The sequence below is a fragment of the Lycium ferocissimum genome, chromosome 1 (genome assembly GCF_029784015.1).
Source record: "Lycium ferocissimum isolate CSIRO_LF1 chromosome 1, AGI_CSIRO_Lferr_CH_V1, whole genome shotgun sequence".
NCBI lineage: Eukaryota > Viridiplantae > Streptophyta > Magnoliopsida > Solanales > Solanaceae > Lycium > Lycium ferocissimum.
In genome coordinates, this window is record NC_081342.1 from 72,461,299 (window position 1) to 72,481,404 (window position 20,106).

The window sequence follows — 20,106 nt, forward strand, 5'->3', positions numbered from 1 at the left end:
ACAAGCTGAGATGATAATAATTTACCCCATAGATAACCGTAAGGTATAATTGGCCCTAAAGTATAACGAAGGGTATGGATGAACTATTTTTCAAAGTTCAGGGGTAATTTTGGCCCTTTTCCGTTAAAGAAATATGAAAATCAATTGAGATTTTAAGAGTAACAAGCATTTTGTTTTCGTTTCTAACATAAAAAGTACATAAAAATAATTGTTTTGTGTGTAGTTTTGTTTATAACAGCTAAATAAGATCCAAACATCAAATGCCAGTTGCATACATAACAATACTTCACTATAGCAGTCATGAAATTTCGGACAATCACTGCCATTATAGAGAGGTTTGACTGTATAAGAAAATACGTTTCGATGTATGAAACACTTCACGTTCATGTAGAATTCAGGAAAGGGAAATGATCGCATTCCAAAGGAATGTGATATAGGCAACCTTATTATTTAATTACCAGATATTTGATCCATTGCAAAAATATAATATAGTGTACATGATATAAAAGCTTATATGTTAAATCTAGCATGAAATCATACCACAAATTGAGATATAAATTCTACAAATAGCAAGAAAACGTAGTAAAAGATTGTGCAATTTTTTATCGAATTTATTTTCCTAATTATTATGGTATTAAAACAAATTTCACGTGCCAAGTAAATGTAGTCACCAATTTGTTCACGACATATCGTGTCAGATGTAGGAATAACATACTGCTATTTTCATAAAGATTATATTCCATCCTTTTTGTCCATTTTGATGTAAACGTTTTTTGTCGTTTTTCTTATGTTAGTACTAAATTATTTATAGTCTGTGTGTATATATATTTCTGCCTGAAATGAATGAATGAATGATATTTCTTCGTTCAAGTTTCGTTGTTCGAAATTTAATAGTCCAACTAGTTTGAATTCGTTCATCTTCGTTCAAGTTTCGTTGTTCGAAATTTAATAGTCCAACTAGTTTGAATTCGTTCATCTCATTATAACTCTAGGTGGTTTTGTACATATGTATAGATATTGCAATGTAGTACAGAACGTGAGACATTATAATTTCAAGTTTTAACATTGATTAGTATAGTTTGATTCAACCTGAAATGTAAGAAATAAAAAATTAGAATTTTTAAGTACGTTTTAAACATGTAATAGTATTTGTGTGGTGATACGACTTTTGAAATTTGTGATATCAAATATTTCATAATATTTATGTGACTATAAAAGCTTTTCATTAAAGATAAAATGAAAATTTTAAAATTAATTTAAATTAAAAAATGTTATTTTTTTGGACGGAAATAATGAAAACAAATTAAGACAGCAAAAGTACCATGTAGTAGTAGACAAAGAAAGTGGCTTTGCTTTTTATATTCATTTGTTCATATAAGGCTAAAAGATACACAAAATATAGAAATGAGAAGTGACAAATAAATAACAACAAAAGTGTTTACATCAAATTTACAAAAAACGTTGATGACTTACTAGTGGAATCTCCAAATTTCAATATGTTACTCCATTACAGACAAAACTTTGTAATCTGAACAGATTGGTGAATTCAAAATTTCAACATGCTACTTTGTCTTAGCAAGTATTATATTTTTGTGAGCCATAGAGGGGGAGGAAAATATAAAAAAGTCATTGCTACTATTAATTAAAAGCCATGGGTATGAGTTTTTTTTTTTTCATTTCTTTAGGAAATCAAGAGGGGCATTTAGACCTGTATTATACTATTTTCTTATGTGAATCATCTAAACTGTATTTGACGGTCCGATTTATAATTTATCATTTATAGATTTCGATAAGGTTCACATGTTTAGCTGTATCATAAGATGTCATAATCTTAAAGGGAAAAATATAATTTAGTGAAACCCACAAACTGGGATGCTTCTTCTTATAATGAAGTTGAGTTATAGGCTAAAGTGCACAAATAGCCACTTTTAGGAGCATTGTTTGCAATATTTTTAATGTTTAGCTGCCTCATAATCAAACTTCACACCTCTAGGTAGAAGCTAATATCTGCCAAAGCCAGTTGAATAGCTTTGAGTCAACTAAACAGATGATATGGTTCTTAATTAGACAGTATGAATATAGGATAATTATGTTTAGATTGACCCCATATATGAACTTTGATACTGAAGCGCCTAAATTTTAAAAACTTTATAAGCCTCGATTTCTTAAATAATGGTCCTAAAATGGCTATTTGTGCACTTACCTATACTCTTAAAAAAATCGAAATCATCAACTTAAAATTCTAGATCCCCTATGAAGAGGTAACCATCCATATAAAAAGTGAGATTCATAACCCGAAAAGTAAAACAACTAACATATTACAACAGGCTAAACAAACACTCTCAAAATTATATCCAGTAACAAGTGTAAGGTTAAACCTTCTTAATGGGAACCCAACAAGGGTATTAGTGGAGTGATATAAGTATTCTTTCATCCTTAATCAGAAGTCTTGAGTTCGAATTCTAAATATGTAGTTGCTTTTGATAGTGAGCCCTTTTTCCTTCAATGTGAGACTTTTCTGCACGGATTCGAATTAGTCGAGCCCCAATACGATACCAAACATGTGTGGGTCATTTGCACTTTTTCCCCTCATAACAAACAATTTTTTTCGTACGGCATAAATTTATATTTTCGCATCATAATATTTTACAAGTGACGTCTCGCACTCTTAAAAAACTTATGCCCCGGTAGACATAAATTCGATTAAAGACCAGCCCATTTGAAGTGCCAACCGTGCAATTTTTCTTCAATACGTGTGGGAAACCAAAAGAAAAATAAAATAGGAATGGGCAAAATAATGGAATTGGTGATCCAAAGAAGACGACGTCAATACTAATATATTCTCCCAATGTCCTATAAGTTAGCACGTTACATTTGACTTCCTCAACAATTTTACAAACCTTCCTTCCTCTTTCCTTCTTCTTCTCTTCCTTCCCTTTATTTCTCACTCACTTCTCTTTTCAACCACTTTCTCTACTCAATTTCTTACAAACCAAATGCTCTTTTTTCTAATCACACAACAATATGGGCAAAGCATCAAAATGGTTCAAAGCACTCCTTGGCTTCAAGAAAAATGACTCTTTTTCTTCTTCTTCTTCTTCCACTAAGAAGAAATGGAGTGATGTTAAATCCTACAAAGATAAAGATGTTCAACACCACCACCATGATCACAACCCTGACAAATCACACTACTATAGTCACGGTAGAAAAGGCGCTGGAGTGGACCCCACTAATCGTGCGGTCCACTCCAGCATCACGACGACTAGTAGTGTCCGTGCAGCTGTCACGAGGACGTGGAACGGTGAAGATTGGGCTGCCGTAGTGATACAGTCACATTTCCGAGCTTATCTGGTTTGTTATATATATACCCTCTTGTCCTTCGTTTCTTTCGTTTCATTTTATATGAAGGTGTTTGTTGGCACGAAATATATTGAAAATTGAAATTTGGAGACTGTTAGAGTGAACGCAGTCGCCACCAATAGCGTGGTCCACTCGCAGCGTCACGTAGATAAGTTATTAAGAATAAAAATGAGAACTTTACAGTTAAATTATTTTTAAACATAAAAGATAGACTTTTTTCGAAATTAGACGGAAAAAAGTGCCACATAAGTCATAAAATGGAAGAGAGAAAGCATTTATACCTTTTAAAAAAATCATTTTCAGTTATACGAATAATTCTTGTTGTTAGGAACAGTTTACTCGTAATCTGTAAAGGACGGCAAGACGGTGATCGAAGGTTTTGTTAAAAATGGAACAAAGATGTGGGACAATTTACTAGTCAGTCATGAAATGGACAATTAATTAAATAGGGTAATTACTTTTTACTCTTAATCTAACTGAGAATGGAGTTTAAGAAGTAATATACTTTCTTTTAATGTTTGTAGCCTTAAATTATCATAATATTTGTGTGATTATAAGATTTGTTGAAACTTGTAATCTTTAATATGTCATAACATTTGTATTACTATAAAAGCTTCTCGAGAAATATAACTTAAAAACAATAAAAGGTCCATTCTTGTTTGAACGAACTAATACAAAAATAGTACTACTTAGAACAAAAGTGAAACGAATGAAGTAATAATTCAAGATAGTAAATTTAAGAGAGTTGCTAAATTGCCGCACCAATTTGATTCAAATTTGGCCACACTTATGTAAAAACCACCATAACCTCTATTGTACAATTTTAAATTAAGATAAACTTTGAGAAGAAAAGATAGAAATGATATTAAGTAAGCATAAATTATTAAATCTGACCTAAAAAGTCATACGAATTTAACCATTGTGCCCAAAAATAGTGTTAAAAAAGACATTATTGTAAATTTAAAACACACACATATGTTAATGCGACCAGGGTATGTTAATGGTCAATAAAATAGAATGAAAATTAGACGAACTAAATGCTTTCATTCCTTCTACTTAAGTTTTATACTAATGGAAGGTAAAATGTGTCAGATGAAATAGTCGAGCCGCGTGCAAATTGATATTGTAGATTTAACAATTTTTTTGGGAGTGCATGGGTTGGTGTGGTCGGCAGGGGGTGCGTGGATGGTTACCACATAGTCAAATGTGTACATGAAAGAGGATAGTAGACTATTTTGGACCTGTCTGGACCAGAATGTTGTGGTCGGGGGCAGAGTTTTCGAGTTTCATTAAATATAGGGAATGAACCTAAGTGTACTTAAAAATTCGATGAAGTTTGTCTATACATTCACACTATGAAGATCTTTTTCACTATTAGATTACCTTAAAATGTAATTAAGAATCATAATAAGTGAAATTAACAAAATGAAAATTAAAACAAATAACTTTTTATAACAGATTAAATTACACAAATCATGTAAAATTCGTTTACGCTTTCAATTTTGGGTTATGTTTTGAACCTTATTTAGAACCGTAAAAACAATTTCTTTTAAAAATGCAAAATAAAGCTGTGTATAACAAACTCAATGTGGTTCAATATTTTTATGAATTTTGCGCGTCGTGAGGGCTTAATGCATCAGACTGCCTTTAAACTTATTTCCTTTAGGTATGTCTCAAGTCTCAAGTTGTTAATACAAAGCATTGGTCAAACTGTGAGAATTCACCGACTCTAGTTTCTGTATTCGTCTCTCCACCAATGTACCATTTATTTGCCAAAATTAGTGACACTCAATCGTACTACTAGTTTACTAATTTTCCATTTTGTGTGCAAATTTGTAGTCAAGGAGAGCTTTACGTGCATTGAAGGGACTTGTGAAGCTTCAAGCACTAGTAAGAGGTCATATTGTAAGGAAGCAAACTGCAGATATGCTAAGGCGTATGCAGGCGTTGATAAGAGCTCAGTCAAGAGCTCGAGCTGGACGATTTCAGGTTTTTGAATTCCCTTCTTTGAGCGCGAAGTCAGCTCAATTTCTTCATCATGTAAGTAACGTAACATCTTCCTATTTTTTTCTAAAAAATCGCTCCTGAATGAATATACTTAATTATTTCGTTTCATTTTATATGATGGTGTTTGGCTGATCATGTTATTTAAACATGTTCATTTTGAATCTTGATATATAGGGTCCTCCAACTCCTGAGAAATTCAAGCATATTATTCGTGCAAGGAGCATGAAGAATGATCAAATGTTTATGCTCAAGGTATTTAACTTGCTGGATATTTTATCCTTCAGGAAACACATAATCTAGGGAAAACAATCAATAATACCCTTTTAGTATACGAAATTAACTTTACCCTCTGTTACACTTTAGGGTTATTCATACTGTTGCCGTTAGCAAATTGCCTCGTAACATTTGCCCTTAAAACTTAACGGAGCTCCACCCTCATGTATAACGGATGGTAATTTTGGATGATAGTGACAAGTAGAGGGTAAATTTGGACTTTTTTCCCGAAAGTATTTTGACGCGTGAAATCCACTCAATCCATGCTAGAGATCCGTTAAAGTCAAGGGGAAATACAAGCAGATTTGATGATAACAAGAGTATGGATGACCCTAAAGTATAACAGAGGATGCAATTAAGATATTCATATGCTTGTATTAGGGTAGACTGTTTACATCACACCCATTGGGATGCGGCCTTTCCCCTGACCCCACTAACTAACATGAGATGCTTTGGGCATTGGGTTGCCCTTTAGATAGTAGAGAGTAGATTTGTACCTTTTCTGCATTATCTATTTGCATAAACTTATGCCTAACATAAAATGTGCACTTATGCAGAGGAATTCTTCAAACCATATGGGCAAAAGACAAGAATATTTTGCAACAAATGGCTCAATTGATGATGACAAGATTTTTGACATATACACCATAAAACCATATGCCAATGCCAAACAAAAGAATTTATTTCATTCCTCTGAACTTAGCTTGATTTCGGACCAATTAAGTTTTAGCTATGATGAAACATGTTACTCCTCTACCGATAATAGCCCACAACTTCACTCAACAGCATCATCTAGATGTGCTCGTTCAAGGACAGGACCATTTACGCCGACTAAGAGTACTACTGGATGCTCGGATAATCATCCGAATTACATGTCTTACACAGAGGCAGCTAAGGCAAAAACGCGATCTATGAGTGCACCAAAACTAAGGCCTCAGTATGATGTGTTAAACTCAACAAAGAGGTACTCAAGAAATAACATGCAAAAGGGTTCTAACTTCACCAGCAAAGGCACTTATCAAGGTTCTGGTAGATTAGACAGGATTGGAATGCCTGTTAGGCGCGTTTCAGATGAATTTAGTCGCGGTTCTTCTCACATATATTAAGATGATTCATATTCAAATTTGTAAGTTTGAATTTCGAATTGTTTCATCTTGCTAACATAGGAGTATATGTATATGTATATGTATCTTGTTCTGAATGTCTTATGTCCTGAATTTGATTATTCATCTGTGTTGGAGATATAGTTACTGAACTTATGTGAATCACTTTGTGTCTAACTAGATGTTATGCTAAAATGTACTAGAAAGTTTCCGTATGTTAAAGGCGATTCAAGATTTTATATTAAAAAAATATCTACATCCACAGTATATTATAACCACCTTTCAATCGATTATGGCATACCTTATTAAGAAGTTCAAATGCTCGTTTTTCTTAACGGCGGTGTTAGGGTTAACCTGTGCACATTTCGACTAATCCATCGAATATCTGCTACTTCCCATGGGTAACAAGTAATTCTAGCCACCACCAAGACATAAACTGATGGAAATAGGTCATCAAGCATTTTTTCTGCCTACGCTAGGAGCAGGGGGAGCCAGCGGCACAAAAGGGTTCATCTGAGCCCTTTTACACTAGAAAATTATATTGTATATACAAGGTCAAAGTTATTTCACGTATACATAGTACTATATGTTAAAACCTCTAGGCTTCCTCTATGTTTACTTTGTCATATTTTAAATCACTTAGTGAAATTTCTGGTTTCACGCTAGTGGTTAGGAGTAATGGACCACTAGAGCATTAGAAGACTTAATCTTCTCTTTATTGTCAACTCATCCATGGCTTTTTGATCCATTTTGACAACTAGCACTTAAGTATGGTTTGAATTTCTAGTATAACATACAAATGGTCAATGCATGCTTTGAAATTAAGAGTATAAAAAGCTAAGGTCATTAAAGATTTTTATATACATACTTCCAATTGCATGGCAAGAATATAATATCAATGGAGAAGAACGTATCTTCCCATATTAGATACACTTAATTTCATCTTTCCCAAATGTAGACCCCCATGTCCATTTGACTTATAATAATAATCCAAATGAAGAAAAATAGTGGCTGATCAATAGACAAACATAAATGTAGTAGTTGTAGCAGCTAAAAAGTTGTATTCGAATGTTCTTGACCCTTCTTACAAGTTGTAGTCAAATTTAGAGAAGACCCTCTTTTATCTTTTTCATTTCTTCTTCTTCATTCCTTTTTTTTTTTTGTGGGCCCTAGCAAAAACTATGTAACATAAGATGTGTTTGGTAAGAAGAAGAATGCTTTCTTAGAAATGAAGTGATTTTCTTATTTATTTGTTAATAATTGGTAAGTAAACAGAACATATTGTTTTGTGAGCATTTATATATAGGCAAACACTATGAGGTGAAGGTGGGGGTACTAGGGGTTCAAGGTAAGGGGTGGAAATTGGCGGTGAGGAGGAGACAATCAGTGTAAAATGACACTTATGAAATTTATTTTCTCTATATTCAACTGTTTTTCAAAATATTTTGACGAGCCAAAAATTGGTAGGAAAGCATTTTCCCGAAAAATGATTTCCTCATATCAAACACACTTACAAATACTATTATCTTGAGGTTGCATCACAAATAGGTTTCGTGGTGTAGTTGGTTATCACGTCAGTCTAACACACTGAAGGTCTCCGGTTCGAGTCCGGGCGAAGCCATTTCTTTTTATCTCTTTTTTTCTTTCTTCTTTTTAGTTTTGGCAGATAACTGTGAGATGAAATTCATCTTTTGTTTTTTAATGACTTACTTTTATACCTTTAATGTATTATCAACTCTTAACTATCTTTTCTTTTCCTTTATCTTTTTTAAAATCGAGGTTTCTTTCAACATGAAACAAAGGAGACTTGGTATGAACATAGGGTGTGTTTGATATGACGGAAATTTTTTTCTGGTTTGGTTGCACTGATATTTTGAAAATGTTTTCGTCAAATAAGGAGAAAATGTTTCCTTCAAATTTTGACAAAAGTACTTTTCGGACCAATAAAAACACAACAATGTATTCTCAACCCCGCACTATTCACTCACACCCTACCTGCCTACCCCATCTATCCCTACCCCATACCCCGTCCCACACCAGAAGTTGCACTCCAAATTCAAAAACCTCTCTAGTATTTTGTTTTAAGTATACGCAAATGCTCTTAATTCTCAAGTATGATATTGTAACATTCTTTTAAACGTCGCTTGCACAAATCTCTGGCTCCACTACTCATGGAGTCATGGCAGTAAGTTTTCCTAAAATGTTAAGGCAACTTTTAAAAAGTTCTAAAACAACAAAGCGACATGTGAAGCCATTTGATCAAGGGCAAAAATTAAACTTGTCTTCTCCAATTTTGAAGTATTCATATTCTGACTTGTCGATCAGATCCATCCAAATAAAAATAAAAAAGTTCTCTAAAGTTGCTCAATTGACCGCCCACCGGTGGGAAACATGTTGTTTAACTTAGTTTCAAATGCACTATAGTAATATGAGGAGATAATTAACGTGAAATATTATTTATGAAACTTATTTTCTCTACTACCACCTACTTTTCGAAATATTTTGACGAACCAAACTAGAAAAATGATTTCCTCGTGCCAAACACATCCACATGTAATATTTTAAGGTTGTGCTTATAATTTTATTAATATGAGGATTAATATCAATAACCAGGTTTCGTGGTGTAGTTGGTTATCACGTCAGTCTAACACACTGAAGGTCTCCGGTTCGAGTCCGGGCGAAGCCACTTCCTTTTTTTTCTCTTTTTTCTTTTCTAATTTTTGTTTGGCAGATAACTGTGAGCACAAATTCATTATTTGGTTTTTTAATGACTTATTTTTGTACCTTTGATGTACTTCCCACTCTAGCCATATTCTTTTCAAAATTGAGGTCATTTCTTTTGACAACACGAAACAAATTAAGAAAGAGTGTTCCGTATAGCTAGCGATACTGCTTTACAGTGTCCCAACTAATCCAAATTCGTGTCTTATAAAGCCTGTTAAAGGGAAGCATTCTCTATTATGATTGTTTCATTCCCAATGGTCGAATTCGAGATCTTTAGTTTAAGGATAGATGAATCTTATCCATCACACCACAACCATCGGTAGTATGAATATGATAGGGAAGTCAATTTATTAACTTGGATATTGCACATATTACTGGATATAAAATAGATGTCTTTTTACTTGGCACAGTGTATACGAATGGAATTGAATTTAACATGATACGGAAGGTTGATACTTCTTACTATTTGGGTTACTAATTTGACAATTTTTAAACAATTATCTGACATTAATGTATATAAGTATGTAACTCTACTTCATTGATTTTTTATGGGATTTTCCTAATATCCACTGATAATATGTAATGATATTTTTACAGTAATTTAACCTGCTATAAAAAAAATTACTTGTCATCATTTTTGAATTTGGCAATTACATTTTGTTCTTGTTATACTATACTGTAGGGAGGTAATTCTGGATACGTGGCAGAAGAAGAAGACTATGGTGGCTGGAAGGAGTCTGCTTATTGAGGAATCAATTAATTGTTTTTCTTCATGTTTAGAAGTTGAGTGGAAATTGTAGACTAAAAGGTTATGTACTTACTGAGATATAAAGGTCAAAAACACATTTGAATTATCACTTTTTTTCGCGAGTTTCACGTCCAAACTATCAGTTAGTTCCATTTTTCTACATGAACTATAACTATCTATGTATTACAACATAACATGCCTAATTGAATAGTTCAAGTAAAATAAAAGGAACAACTGATAGTTAGGATGTGAAACTAAGAAAAAATAATAGTTCAAGTTTGTTTTTATCATTACCTTGTACTTAATTTATGCAGTTTGTAGTTGAAATGAAACAAGTTGGGTTGGCAAAGAGTGAATAATAGAGATTTTGCTTGAAAGAATCATGATTTCATCTTTTTCATATAGTAATAATTAATTATCATGTAAGATATGTTATTTCGGAATGAAATTTTTTGTTATAACCAAAGTGTTAAAGTTTACCAAGTGAAAGTTCTGAATTTCCAACGTGCATGGGAAAAAATACTCTTGTACTGGAGAGTGAACTATTAAAGCTCTAATGTTTTTACTTTAACTACCAATTATTCCATCAAGGGCTAGTTTACAGTGGATCGAAGATTTGAACTTTACGTGTTCAAGTTCAGGATTCTATCACGACCTATTTACATGTTGTAATGAAAAAAAGTGAGCTCTAAATGAAGCCTAATTTCGTTTGAGGATTTAAAATGAATTCAAGTCAACTTTAAGGGGCCGTCTATGTATTTGGCCATACTAATATATGTGAAGTTCCAGTCTTACAAAACAGGATCTACAAAACTTAAGCGGATGGAACTAATCACACTTACTATGCATAGAGTAGACTAACATGATGAAAATGTAAGTATTTAACAAATTGCTATGAGGATTCTAAAGCAAATTTTAAACTTACTGTTAAAAAGTGATATACAACCAAGATTGAAAATTGAAGCAATTTCAACGACCATAAAGGATAAGATCCTTTGCATAAAATTCCCAATACCCATTTTCAACTAAAATATAATGCTAAAATAATACACCATCCAAACAAACAAAAAACCAGAAAAAAACATAGTAAATTCATTTGATTTTTTTCCATAATATCAGCAACAACCTCTTCCATGTCCAATTTTCTTCATTTCTACCAATGACCTTTCCATATCCAAAGACTAATAAATTTCTCACCATTTTCCCCTTCATCTCTTATTTCAAAGTAACATCTTCTTGGCTTTTCAGGATTAATCACCACTTCCACACCAGCCACCCCTTTTTCTAAACCGGAGACCACCAAAGAGCTTCTAAATATGCTAAACGATAATTCTGTATCCATCCAATACTCCTAAATGCCACATGCTGTGACCCCCTTGAGACTGTACCTAATTCACATAGACCTGAAAAGTTAGATTGCCGAGAATGGATTCTCAATCAGATGATAAGCTCTACCTCTACCTGCAAATTCAAGGCCAACAGAACCATGTAATGGCAAGACCATGCTGGAAGTATTATCTTTTAAGTTGATTAACACAACCTGGTGAGGTATGTAGACGGCCATAAATAGTTCCTGATCATTTCCTTCTCCTCTTGCCATAACAAAAAGAATACTACTCGGAGCTTCCAGTAGATCGATGCTATACTTTAGGCTCCAAGAGTAGTTGTTTCCCAATTCAAACACGTTAAAACGAGGCATCCGTCCCCGGACTGAAGGGCCAACTAGATACAAACGCTCATTGACACATCCAAAACAGTAATTCTTAAGCGTAATATCCATATCCGGCATCAAATAATCAGAGTGCACAATCTCCGTATCCATATCAAAATAGCAAAAAGCTACTAAAACCCGCTAACACCCAAAAGAATGCTCCGTTGAAGAAAACTCCTGTGCCTTTTCTCATTTCCAATAGAATTAGTCCCCGAAATGGATCTCGTAATTGCCCCCAGGAGTTTGTCTTTGAAGAGTATATTTCATTATAAAGATAGGAAGCATTGAGAATTTTGTAGTGAGGTGATTTTGGATGGTCAACAGCCAAACAAAAGTCTCGCGTACGATTACGCCTATCTGGACTTGGAAGAAGGGTGAATTGCTTGGTAGTTGGGTTACAAACATAGTGCTCTCTGATCCACGGTTTCCCAGAGCAACAGACAAATAAACCACCGCACCGCAGGAACTCAAAATTTCAACCGTGTTGGTGAAAGCATCACCTTTGAGGAAATCCAAGAGTCCACCACGAGCCTCAAGTGTTGCTTCGTGTTCGAGTGGAATGTAAGAGAAGTTGTCACACCTGTCCCAGAATGACCAAGATAATTTCCGCACAATGAGTGCACTCGGGAAAGTTTGAGGCCTCCAGAGGGACGACAAATAAGGATCAGAAATGAGAGATCGCCACCGTTTAGAAACTAATTTGAACCTGAACAGAGGTTTTGCTGGGAGGAGCAGTAGAATCTTTTGTACCAGATCATCATTCCTTTCAACTCCTTCAACACTTACTATGGATGAAGCCATAATAAGTGATGTTCCCTTTCAAATTTAGCAGAAACTTTAATAAGAGTATACTAAAAGTGGGCTTAAGAATATACTAAGATTGGGAAGCCCTTAACATTTAAGTTAAAGTACCAAAATATCCATAAAAAACTGAACTACCATTTTGGATGACTTGCATTAAATGAGTAATTTGAACTCCACGGGTAAATATACATACAAATAAAGCCATAAATATTATACACTGAATCAACTACTGGTAATTAAGAAGCTCATTCAACACAGAGCAGAAAAAATGAATAATACAATTTGGTGTTGAACTCATTCACCCTCTACTCAATCAAAATGAAAAGCATGTATGCACACTAAATATGGGCCTATATATATATATATATATATATATATATATATATATATATATATATATATCTACAGGCATGTTTATATGACAGAATGAAGAAGAATAAAATTACCACAACCAAAAGGAGAAAATGATCAAAACGATCCTTAATGTATGAGCTTTGGTTCCATTTGGCTCTTAATGTATAAACAATAGTCCTTAGTGTATTCCAAGTGACCAGATTGGGCTTAAGTCACATAAGTAAAGACGATAACAATTTCTGCTGTCAAAATAACCAGAGGCCCTCGACATGTACACTTCACCTAAGTTGATAAACTACAAAACAAAAGTACCTTCTTGTATTATTCAATCCGATTTCAAAACCCACATAAAACATTCCTATCCTTAATATAAGTAAAGACAAAAACAATCTTGTTGTCAAAATAAATGGAGGCCCTCGACCTGTGCACTTCACATGTCTCGAATCGTTCAATCCGATGTCAGAACCCCGCATCAAAAATCGCTAACCCTAACTTGAAAGACCCATGGAAAAACTTTCCATGCAGGGGTAGAGCTCGAAGAAAATAACAATTTTATAGAGAATATACTCGATTGACCATGGAAGGAACCCTAGAATGTCTACGATCAGGCTGGGCTAGGTAGGCTGTATGTGAAGAAAGATGCGCTTCACTTTATTTTGACAGCAAAAGTAGCGATTATCTTTACTTATATGACCTACGACCAAACAAATCACTTCTTGAAATATATTACATAGCATTTTCATAATGTTTATACAATGAGGACCACATGGAACTATAGTGGAACTAAAACCCATATAATAAGAACTATTTTGATCAATAAAAAAACAGGTATATATACCAAGAAAGGTCTCAAATTTACAGCAAAATAGTACAAAGTGACATTTTAAAGGAAAAAATTGAAAGATAACTTACCAAATCACTGAAATAAGCAGACACCAGAGGCAAATTGGAACTAAAGTTGAGAAATATTTAAGTAGAAAGAAATAAAGTATGAAACTTGCTCGAATATATATAGACAGAGTACAGGTAAGTCTAATGACAAAGTTGCCCCAAAATAAACATCAAAATCACTGATCTACCCCTCTTCGTACACCCAACCAAAATTATAAATCAGAATCCTTAATGCTTAAACAAAAACAAAACAGTACTTAATATTTAAGCAGTATTTGTCTTCGAACTAGATACAGAAAAACGTTAAGTGGAAATGTAAATTGAACTTAAAATATTCTGAGCCACAGAATTTAATGTGTTTCCTTAAGAAATTTAATCTCCTTTTCGAGTTAAAAGATTATTTTTCTTCCAGGATAGAACAGAATTACCTTTACTGGAACAGCGGTGGTTCCAGTATATTTTGCATGCAAAGAACAGAAGCAAAACACAGACGACTCAAGTTTTAACCAAAAATTTTCGAGTTAGGAAATGAAGTAGATGCCCTGTAACCCTTAGTACACCTACTCATCACAATTCAAATCAGTGACCGGTGAATTCCAAAGACCGGGTGCCTAAAAAAAAAAAAAAAAAAAACACTATGCCTCATATGACTAAAATGAATACAACAACATGCTATAAGAATCACAACAAAAAGAAGCAATGGTTCACAAAAAACCAACAAATTTCTGAACTTACCATTAAAAGGTGATATACAAACCAAGATTGAATCAAATGCTCCATACCTCATTTTCTACTAATTTATGATTCTAAAATCATACATCCAGACAAACAAAAATGGCCCCAAAACCAGAAAAAAAAACACAGTAGATTAATTTGATTTTTTCAACAATATCATAAACACCCTTTTCTATCTAGTTTCTTCATTGCTAAAATGACCTTTCCATATCCAAAAGCCTAAATAGATTTCTCACCATTTTCACCTTTCTCTCTTATTTCCAAACAACCCCTTCTCGGCTTTTCAAGGTTAATCACCACGTTAAATCCAATCACTCCCTTCTTCAACCCCTAGTTCACCATTAAATCTCGAGTCTTGAACGAGTTACATTGCTTATACTGCTCCATAACAAGAGTCTTTTTTCACCCGTCAAGAACATTCTCAAATTTGGTTTTTTGGTTTTGGGTGATCAAGGGCTAGCTTGCTTGCAGCTCGACTATTCACAACATGTTACCTTCCACCAAAGACAAATACTAGATAATTCAATCTACAAAACTTAAGCGGATGGAACTAATCACACTCAAAGTGACAAACATGATGAAAATGTAAGTATTTAACAAATTGCTATGAGGATTCTAAAGCAAATTTCTAAACTTAATGTTAAACGGTGATATACAACCAAGATTGAAAATTGAAGCAATTTCAACTACCATAAAGGACTTACCCTTTGCATTAAATGCCCAACACCCATTTTAAACTACAATTTGATGCTAAAATGATACACCATCCAAACAAACAAAAAACCAGAAATAAACATAGTAAATTCATTTGATTTTTATTTTTCCATAATATCAGAAACAACCTTCTTCATGTCCAATTTCTTCATTACTACAAATGGCCTTTCCATATCCAAAACATTAATAAATTTCTCACCATTTTCACCTTCTGTCTCTTATGTCAAAGTAATCCTTTCTTGCTTTCTGAGGATTAATTACCACTTCCACACCAGCCACCCCTTTTTCTAAACAGGATCATAAAAGAGATACTAAATATGCTAAAGGATAATTCTGCATCCATCTAATACTACTAAATGTCACATACTAACTTGCGACTCTACCTAATTCACACAGATCCTAAAAGTTAGATTGTCCAGAATGGATTCTCAATCACATGATAAGCTGTACCTGCAAATGCAAGGCCAGCAGAATCATGTAATGTCAAGACCATGCTGCAACAACTATTACAACAAGGTCTCCAGAAATTCACTTATTGTGGTATATGTTATTTGTGGATATAGCTGTGTCCCTTCCAAACCACCAGAAGACTCAATGCTGAAGTATGTGTGATCTCCTTTAACAAATGCAGAGTATATGAAAACCAACTCCATATTCTCAGGATATGGGGTTTCTCTGATTTTCTTCAGGAGTTCATCTTCGGTGATGTGAATCTTCTTTAGCGTCTTCCCAATTTTTCCTTCCCAAATCCCTACCAGTTCATTCATTGAATAGACATTTCCCGGTGGCCTCAGGTATAGCACTTTGTTCAGAGTACGTGCATCATCCACTGTATTTATGGCAAACGCAGCAACATCATTTTCCTTCACAAAGACACCTTTAGCAGTTCCATCACCAAATATGGTGACTTCATCTCTTGGAGGGGCTTTCAGACCAGGTTGAACAAGTGACGGTAGGAGAACACTCGTAAAGAAGTTGCAACAGACATAGGTGTGAGGAATGCCTTCAGCTTCAATGATACGCCTAATCTCGGATTTTCTTGAGTAGAAGTTGTGGTCCAAATCAGAGACTTGACTTCTGTCAGGATCTGACCCGAACTCTGAAGGGAGGAACCGCTTAATGCAACCGACATGCTTGATAGCAGAAATCAGAAGCTTTTGTTCGTGGACTTGCTTAGATGAAACGGCACAAATCACGACATCAACTTGCTTGAGTGCTTCAAGCAGGATATCTTCATCTTGCAATGAACCCTTGATAAGTATGACGCCGTCGCCAGAAAGGGTATGAAGCTTTTGGGCTTTATGTGGGTCCGAGAATGCTGAGTCTCTGACAAGTCCAAATGTGGGATGGAAGGATTTAAGACTGGCCTTGGCCAGTTCAAAACCCAGACAACCTGTTACTCCGATTATCAGTATCTTGCTCTTTTTTGACTCCATTTGCCGCCGTCCACCCTCGTCGATGAGCTGAGGGTTGAAGACTCACTCCTACAAAGAACTCATTCACCCTCTACTCAATCAAAATGGAAAGCATGTACACACACTAAATATGGACCTATGTAGATATCTCTCTACAAACATTGAATCAGAAAAAGTCTTACATGCATGTACAAATTCAGTAACAAAGTTCCCAAAAGAATAAAATTACCAAAATCAAAAGGAGAAATTGATCAAAATGGTCTTTAATGTATGGGCTTTGGTTCCATCTGGTTCTTATTGTATTTCAAAAAGTGATCAATTTGGTCCTAAGCCATATAAGTAAAGACGATAACAATGTATGCTGTCAAAACAAACGGAGGCCCTCGACATGTGCACTTCATGTGAGTTTTAAACAACAAAACAAAGGTACCTTATTGTATCATTCAATCCGATTTCAGGACCCCATATCAAAATCCCTTACCCTAACTTGAAAGGCCCATGGGAAAACTTTTCATGCACGTGTAGAGCTTGAAGAAATTTTATGTACATATTTTCTAGAATTGATATAATATTATCTACTGGAAGCAAGGTTCAAAAGAGTTGAATGGCGCACAATGTTGAGTTATTTAGTAGAGGACTATGGATCAATTCCCACTTAATACTATTTCTTCTCCTTTTTTAAGTGGTGTAACCATGTTTTAGAAATTCTAGATCCATCTCTGCTTCTTTTCACAATTTTTCTTGGACTCACACTCTAGCAACTCTCTTTGTTTCTCTCTTATTTCTTACTTGATCAATCACTTCTTGCTTACATAAGCACACACAAGTTATTTGAGCATACATACAACTCAAATAGTCACCTCTTTTTATAGATGGTGATGGAAGGATCTAGTGATAGATATTTACTGCTCTCTTCTAGAATACTCCTAACTACCTTTTTCTAAAATCACTCTCATCCTAGAGTTCTCCTCCCAATTCTCTAGAACTCCCCGAAGGGTAGCGGCTGCGGGTTCCCATGTCATAAAAAATAAAAAAATCTCTAGAACTTTTTGAATATTATAGATTCTTCATGAAATATCTTAGATATTAATTAAGTCGGTGATGAATTCTTAACAGATTATGGAAGGAACGCTAGAATGTCTTGATTGGGCTAGGTAGGCTGTGTATGGAGGAAGATGCCTAAGACCTCACTTTATTTTGACAGCAAATTAAAGTATGGATAGTCTTTACTTATATGACCTTCCAAATTGATCACTTTTTAAAATACATTAACCACTATTTTTCTAATGATTACTCTCTTTGTCCCAATTTATGTGGCACATTTCTAATTTCGAGAGTCAATGATCGTGAATTCGGGCATATAATCTTTAGGTCTTTTAAAATAAAATATACATATTTGGATTACGTAAATCTACACATTGATTCACAGTTTTTTGAACCATATGCATAAAAACAATTTTACCCTAATCAACCGACTTTATCGAGAAAGATTACTTTTTTTTAGGCCAAAGGATTAATAGCGAGATTTCAAATCAATTTATTGGTCTTCCGACTAGTGGCTTTCCATCAAGAGTTAGTTCCGAGACATAGATATTCAATTCAATCTTGGAGACAGTCAAAATAACATTGTTCGTTCTAAATGAAAGGACTGAGATAGGCCGTACGTAAGATAGGCCGTACGTAAGAAGTACTATAAATCACAATAATTAAACATTTAAACATTTATTTTCATAATGTTTATACACTCCACCCCCTACCCCCCACTCCCCACCCCCCACCTTCCACCCCTCCCCCACCACCCACCCTCCACCTCTCGAACACATCTCATCTTCACGTTGTACTCAACCCACCCACCCACCCTACCCAACACCTCCACCCCACCCACTGCCCAACACCCCCACTCCCCACTAGCCAACCCACGCCCCACCTTCCACCCCTTCCCCACCACCCACCCTCCACCTCTCCAACACATCTTATCTTCACACCCACCCTACCCAACACCCCCACCCACCCACCCCTATATTAAGGACCAAATGGTATCAAAACCCATACATTAAGAACTATTTTGAACATTTTAACAACAATAACAATACAGAAGTGACAAATTTTTGAAGAAAAAATGAAAGAAAACTCACCCAACTTCTGAAATCAGCAGAACCCAAGAAACAAATTGGAATTGAAGTTGAGAATTCTTGAAAGGCCAAAAATAGAAACTTTCTTGATTTATAGGACCCGAAATGAATATCAATATTACTTAACTACCCCTGTCGTGCAGTCACTCCCAACTACATTAGTTTCGACAAAACGATCAAAATGGTCCTTAATGTATCGCGATTGGACTAATTTGGTCCTTCGTATATACTACGTAATCGAAATACAGTCAAACCTCTTTATAACAACATTGTTGGGTCTGAATACACCCATAATAATATTAACATTTAAATAATATTTCATTGTTATAGGCAAAAAAAATGCATAAAATCTAATTTTTCATTTTTAATTGTCAAATTCTAAGCCTAATCACACTTTTGATAATGAAGGAAATCTTTTAATGATGAAAATATACATATTCATATGACATTCTTTATCTTAAATAGTGTACTAAGGATTAAATATTTGATCAAAATCTCTACACTTATTATTGATAGTCATAAATATTCTATTTTTATAAAGATGGTTAATTATTATACTACCCAAAAAAAGATAGTTGTTATATGGGGTAATTTTACAAAGAGTGGACTGGTATAAAGTTGGTTGTTGCTGTTATAGGTAAAATATTGTTATAGAGAAGTAAAATATGACTTAAAAAAATTGATTCCGAAAAAACTTGACTGTTATAGAGAGGTGCTTTATATACGGATGATGTTATAGAGAGGTCTGATTGTAGTCTTTAATGTAAGGAAAAATGATTATCGTAGTCCTTCATATATACCACGTAATCGAAATAGTCCTTCATATATATACCACATAATCGAAATAGTAAAGGTTGGCCTTTCTTTTCATTATATTAGATTTGGTTATGGCCGAAAGGTTTCACTTCCATTTTTATGTTTTATACAACTCAAGTGAGTTGTTGTTTAATCTTAACAGCTTTTTTACTTGCACCGTCACTTTTAAGGTTTAGGACCCAAAAGATCATATTTTTTTCATACACTAAGGATTAAATTGATCATTTTTTCAAACATTAAAGACTTTTTCAGTTAGTTTCTCTCCTTTTTTTTTTTTTTTTTTGAGTTTTTTTCATTCTTTTCGTAACTCTAACAAAGT

At 34.2% G+C, this 20,106-nt stretch overlaps 2 protein-coding genes and 2 non-coding genes across 4 annotated transcripts; 3 read left to right on the top strand and 1 right to left on the bottom strand.

The window, feature by feature from the left end:
• The first annotated feature begins 2,849 nt into the window (after nt 1–2,849).
• LOC132059726 (protein IQ-DOMAIN 22-like) lies at nt 2,850–6,905 on the top strand. The gene is made up of 4 exons (XM_059452471.1): nt 2,850–3,351; nt 5,200–5,400; nt 5,542–5,619; nt 6,198–6,905. Exons 1-4 carry the CDS (start codon nt 3,025–3,027, stop codon nt 6,744–6,746), a joined length of 1,155 nt encoding a protein of 384 aa, XP_059308454.1. The 5' UTR covers nt 2,850–3,024; the 3' UTR covers nt 6,747–6,905.
• Nucleotides 6,906–8,290: 1,385 nt separating this feature from the next.
• Nucleotides 8,291–8,364, top strand: TRNAV-AAC (transfer RNA valine (anticodon AAC)). Its single transcript has one exon. It is a non-coding gene; the product is annotated as a tRNA-Val (tRNA).
• Nucleotides 8,365–9,355: 991 nt separating this feature from the next.
• Nucleotides 9,356–9,429, top strand: TRNAV-AAC (transfer RNA valine (anticodon AAC)). Its single transcript has one exon. It is a non-coding gene; the product is annotated as a tRNA-Val (tRNA).
• A 5,968-nt stretch (nt 9,430–15,397) lies between these two features.
• Nucleotides 15,398–19,122, bottom strand: LOC132059734 (probable pinoresinol-lariciresinol reductase 3). The gene is made up of 2 exons (XM_059452481.1): nt 18,975–19,122; nt 15,398–16,908 (listed from the first exon to the last, which is right to left on the bottom strand). The coding sequence occupies exon 2, from the start codon at nt 16,858–16,860 to the stop codon at nt 15,931–15,933; it is 930 nt and encodes a 309-aa protein (XP_059308464.1). The 5' UTR covers nt 16,861–16,908; nt 18,975–19,122; the 3' UTR covers nt 15,398–15,930.
• Nucleotides 19,123–20,106: the final 984 nt, after the last annotated feature.

What these genes read in the sequence shown, in the direction of transcription:
- LOC132059734 (XM_059452481.1), bottom strand. Translation starts at nt 16,860, where the DNA reads ATGGAGTCAAAAAAGAGCAAGATACTGATAATCGGAGTAACAGGTTGT.
- LOC132059726 (XM_059452471.1), top strand. Translation starts at nt 3,025, where the DNA reads ATGGGCAAAGCATCAAAATGGTTCAAAGCACTCCTTGGCTTCAAGAAA. An exon ending in CAGCTCAATTTCTTCATCAT is followed by an intron (nt 5,401 to 5,541) that starts GTAAGTAACGTA and finishes CTTGATATATAG; the next exon opens with GGTCCTCCAACTCCTGAGAA. An exon ending in ATCAAATGTTTATGCTCAAG is followed by an intron (nt 5,620 to 6,197) that starts GTATTTAACTTG and finishes GCACTTATGCAG; the next exon opens with AGGAATTCTTCAAACCATAT.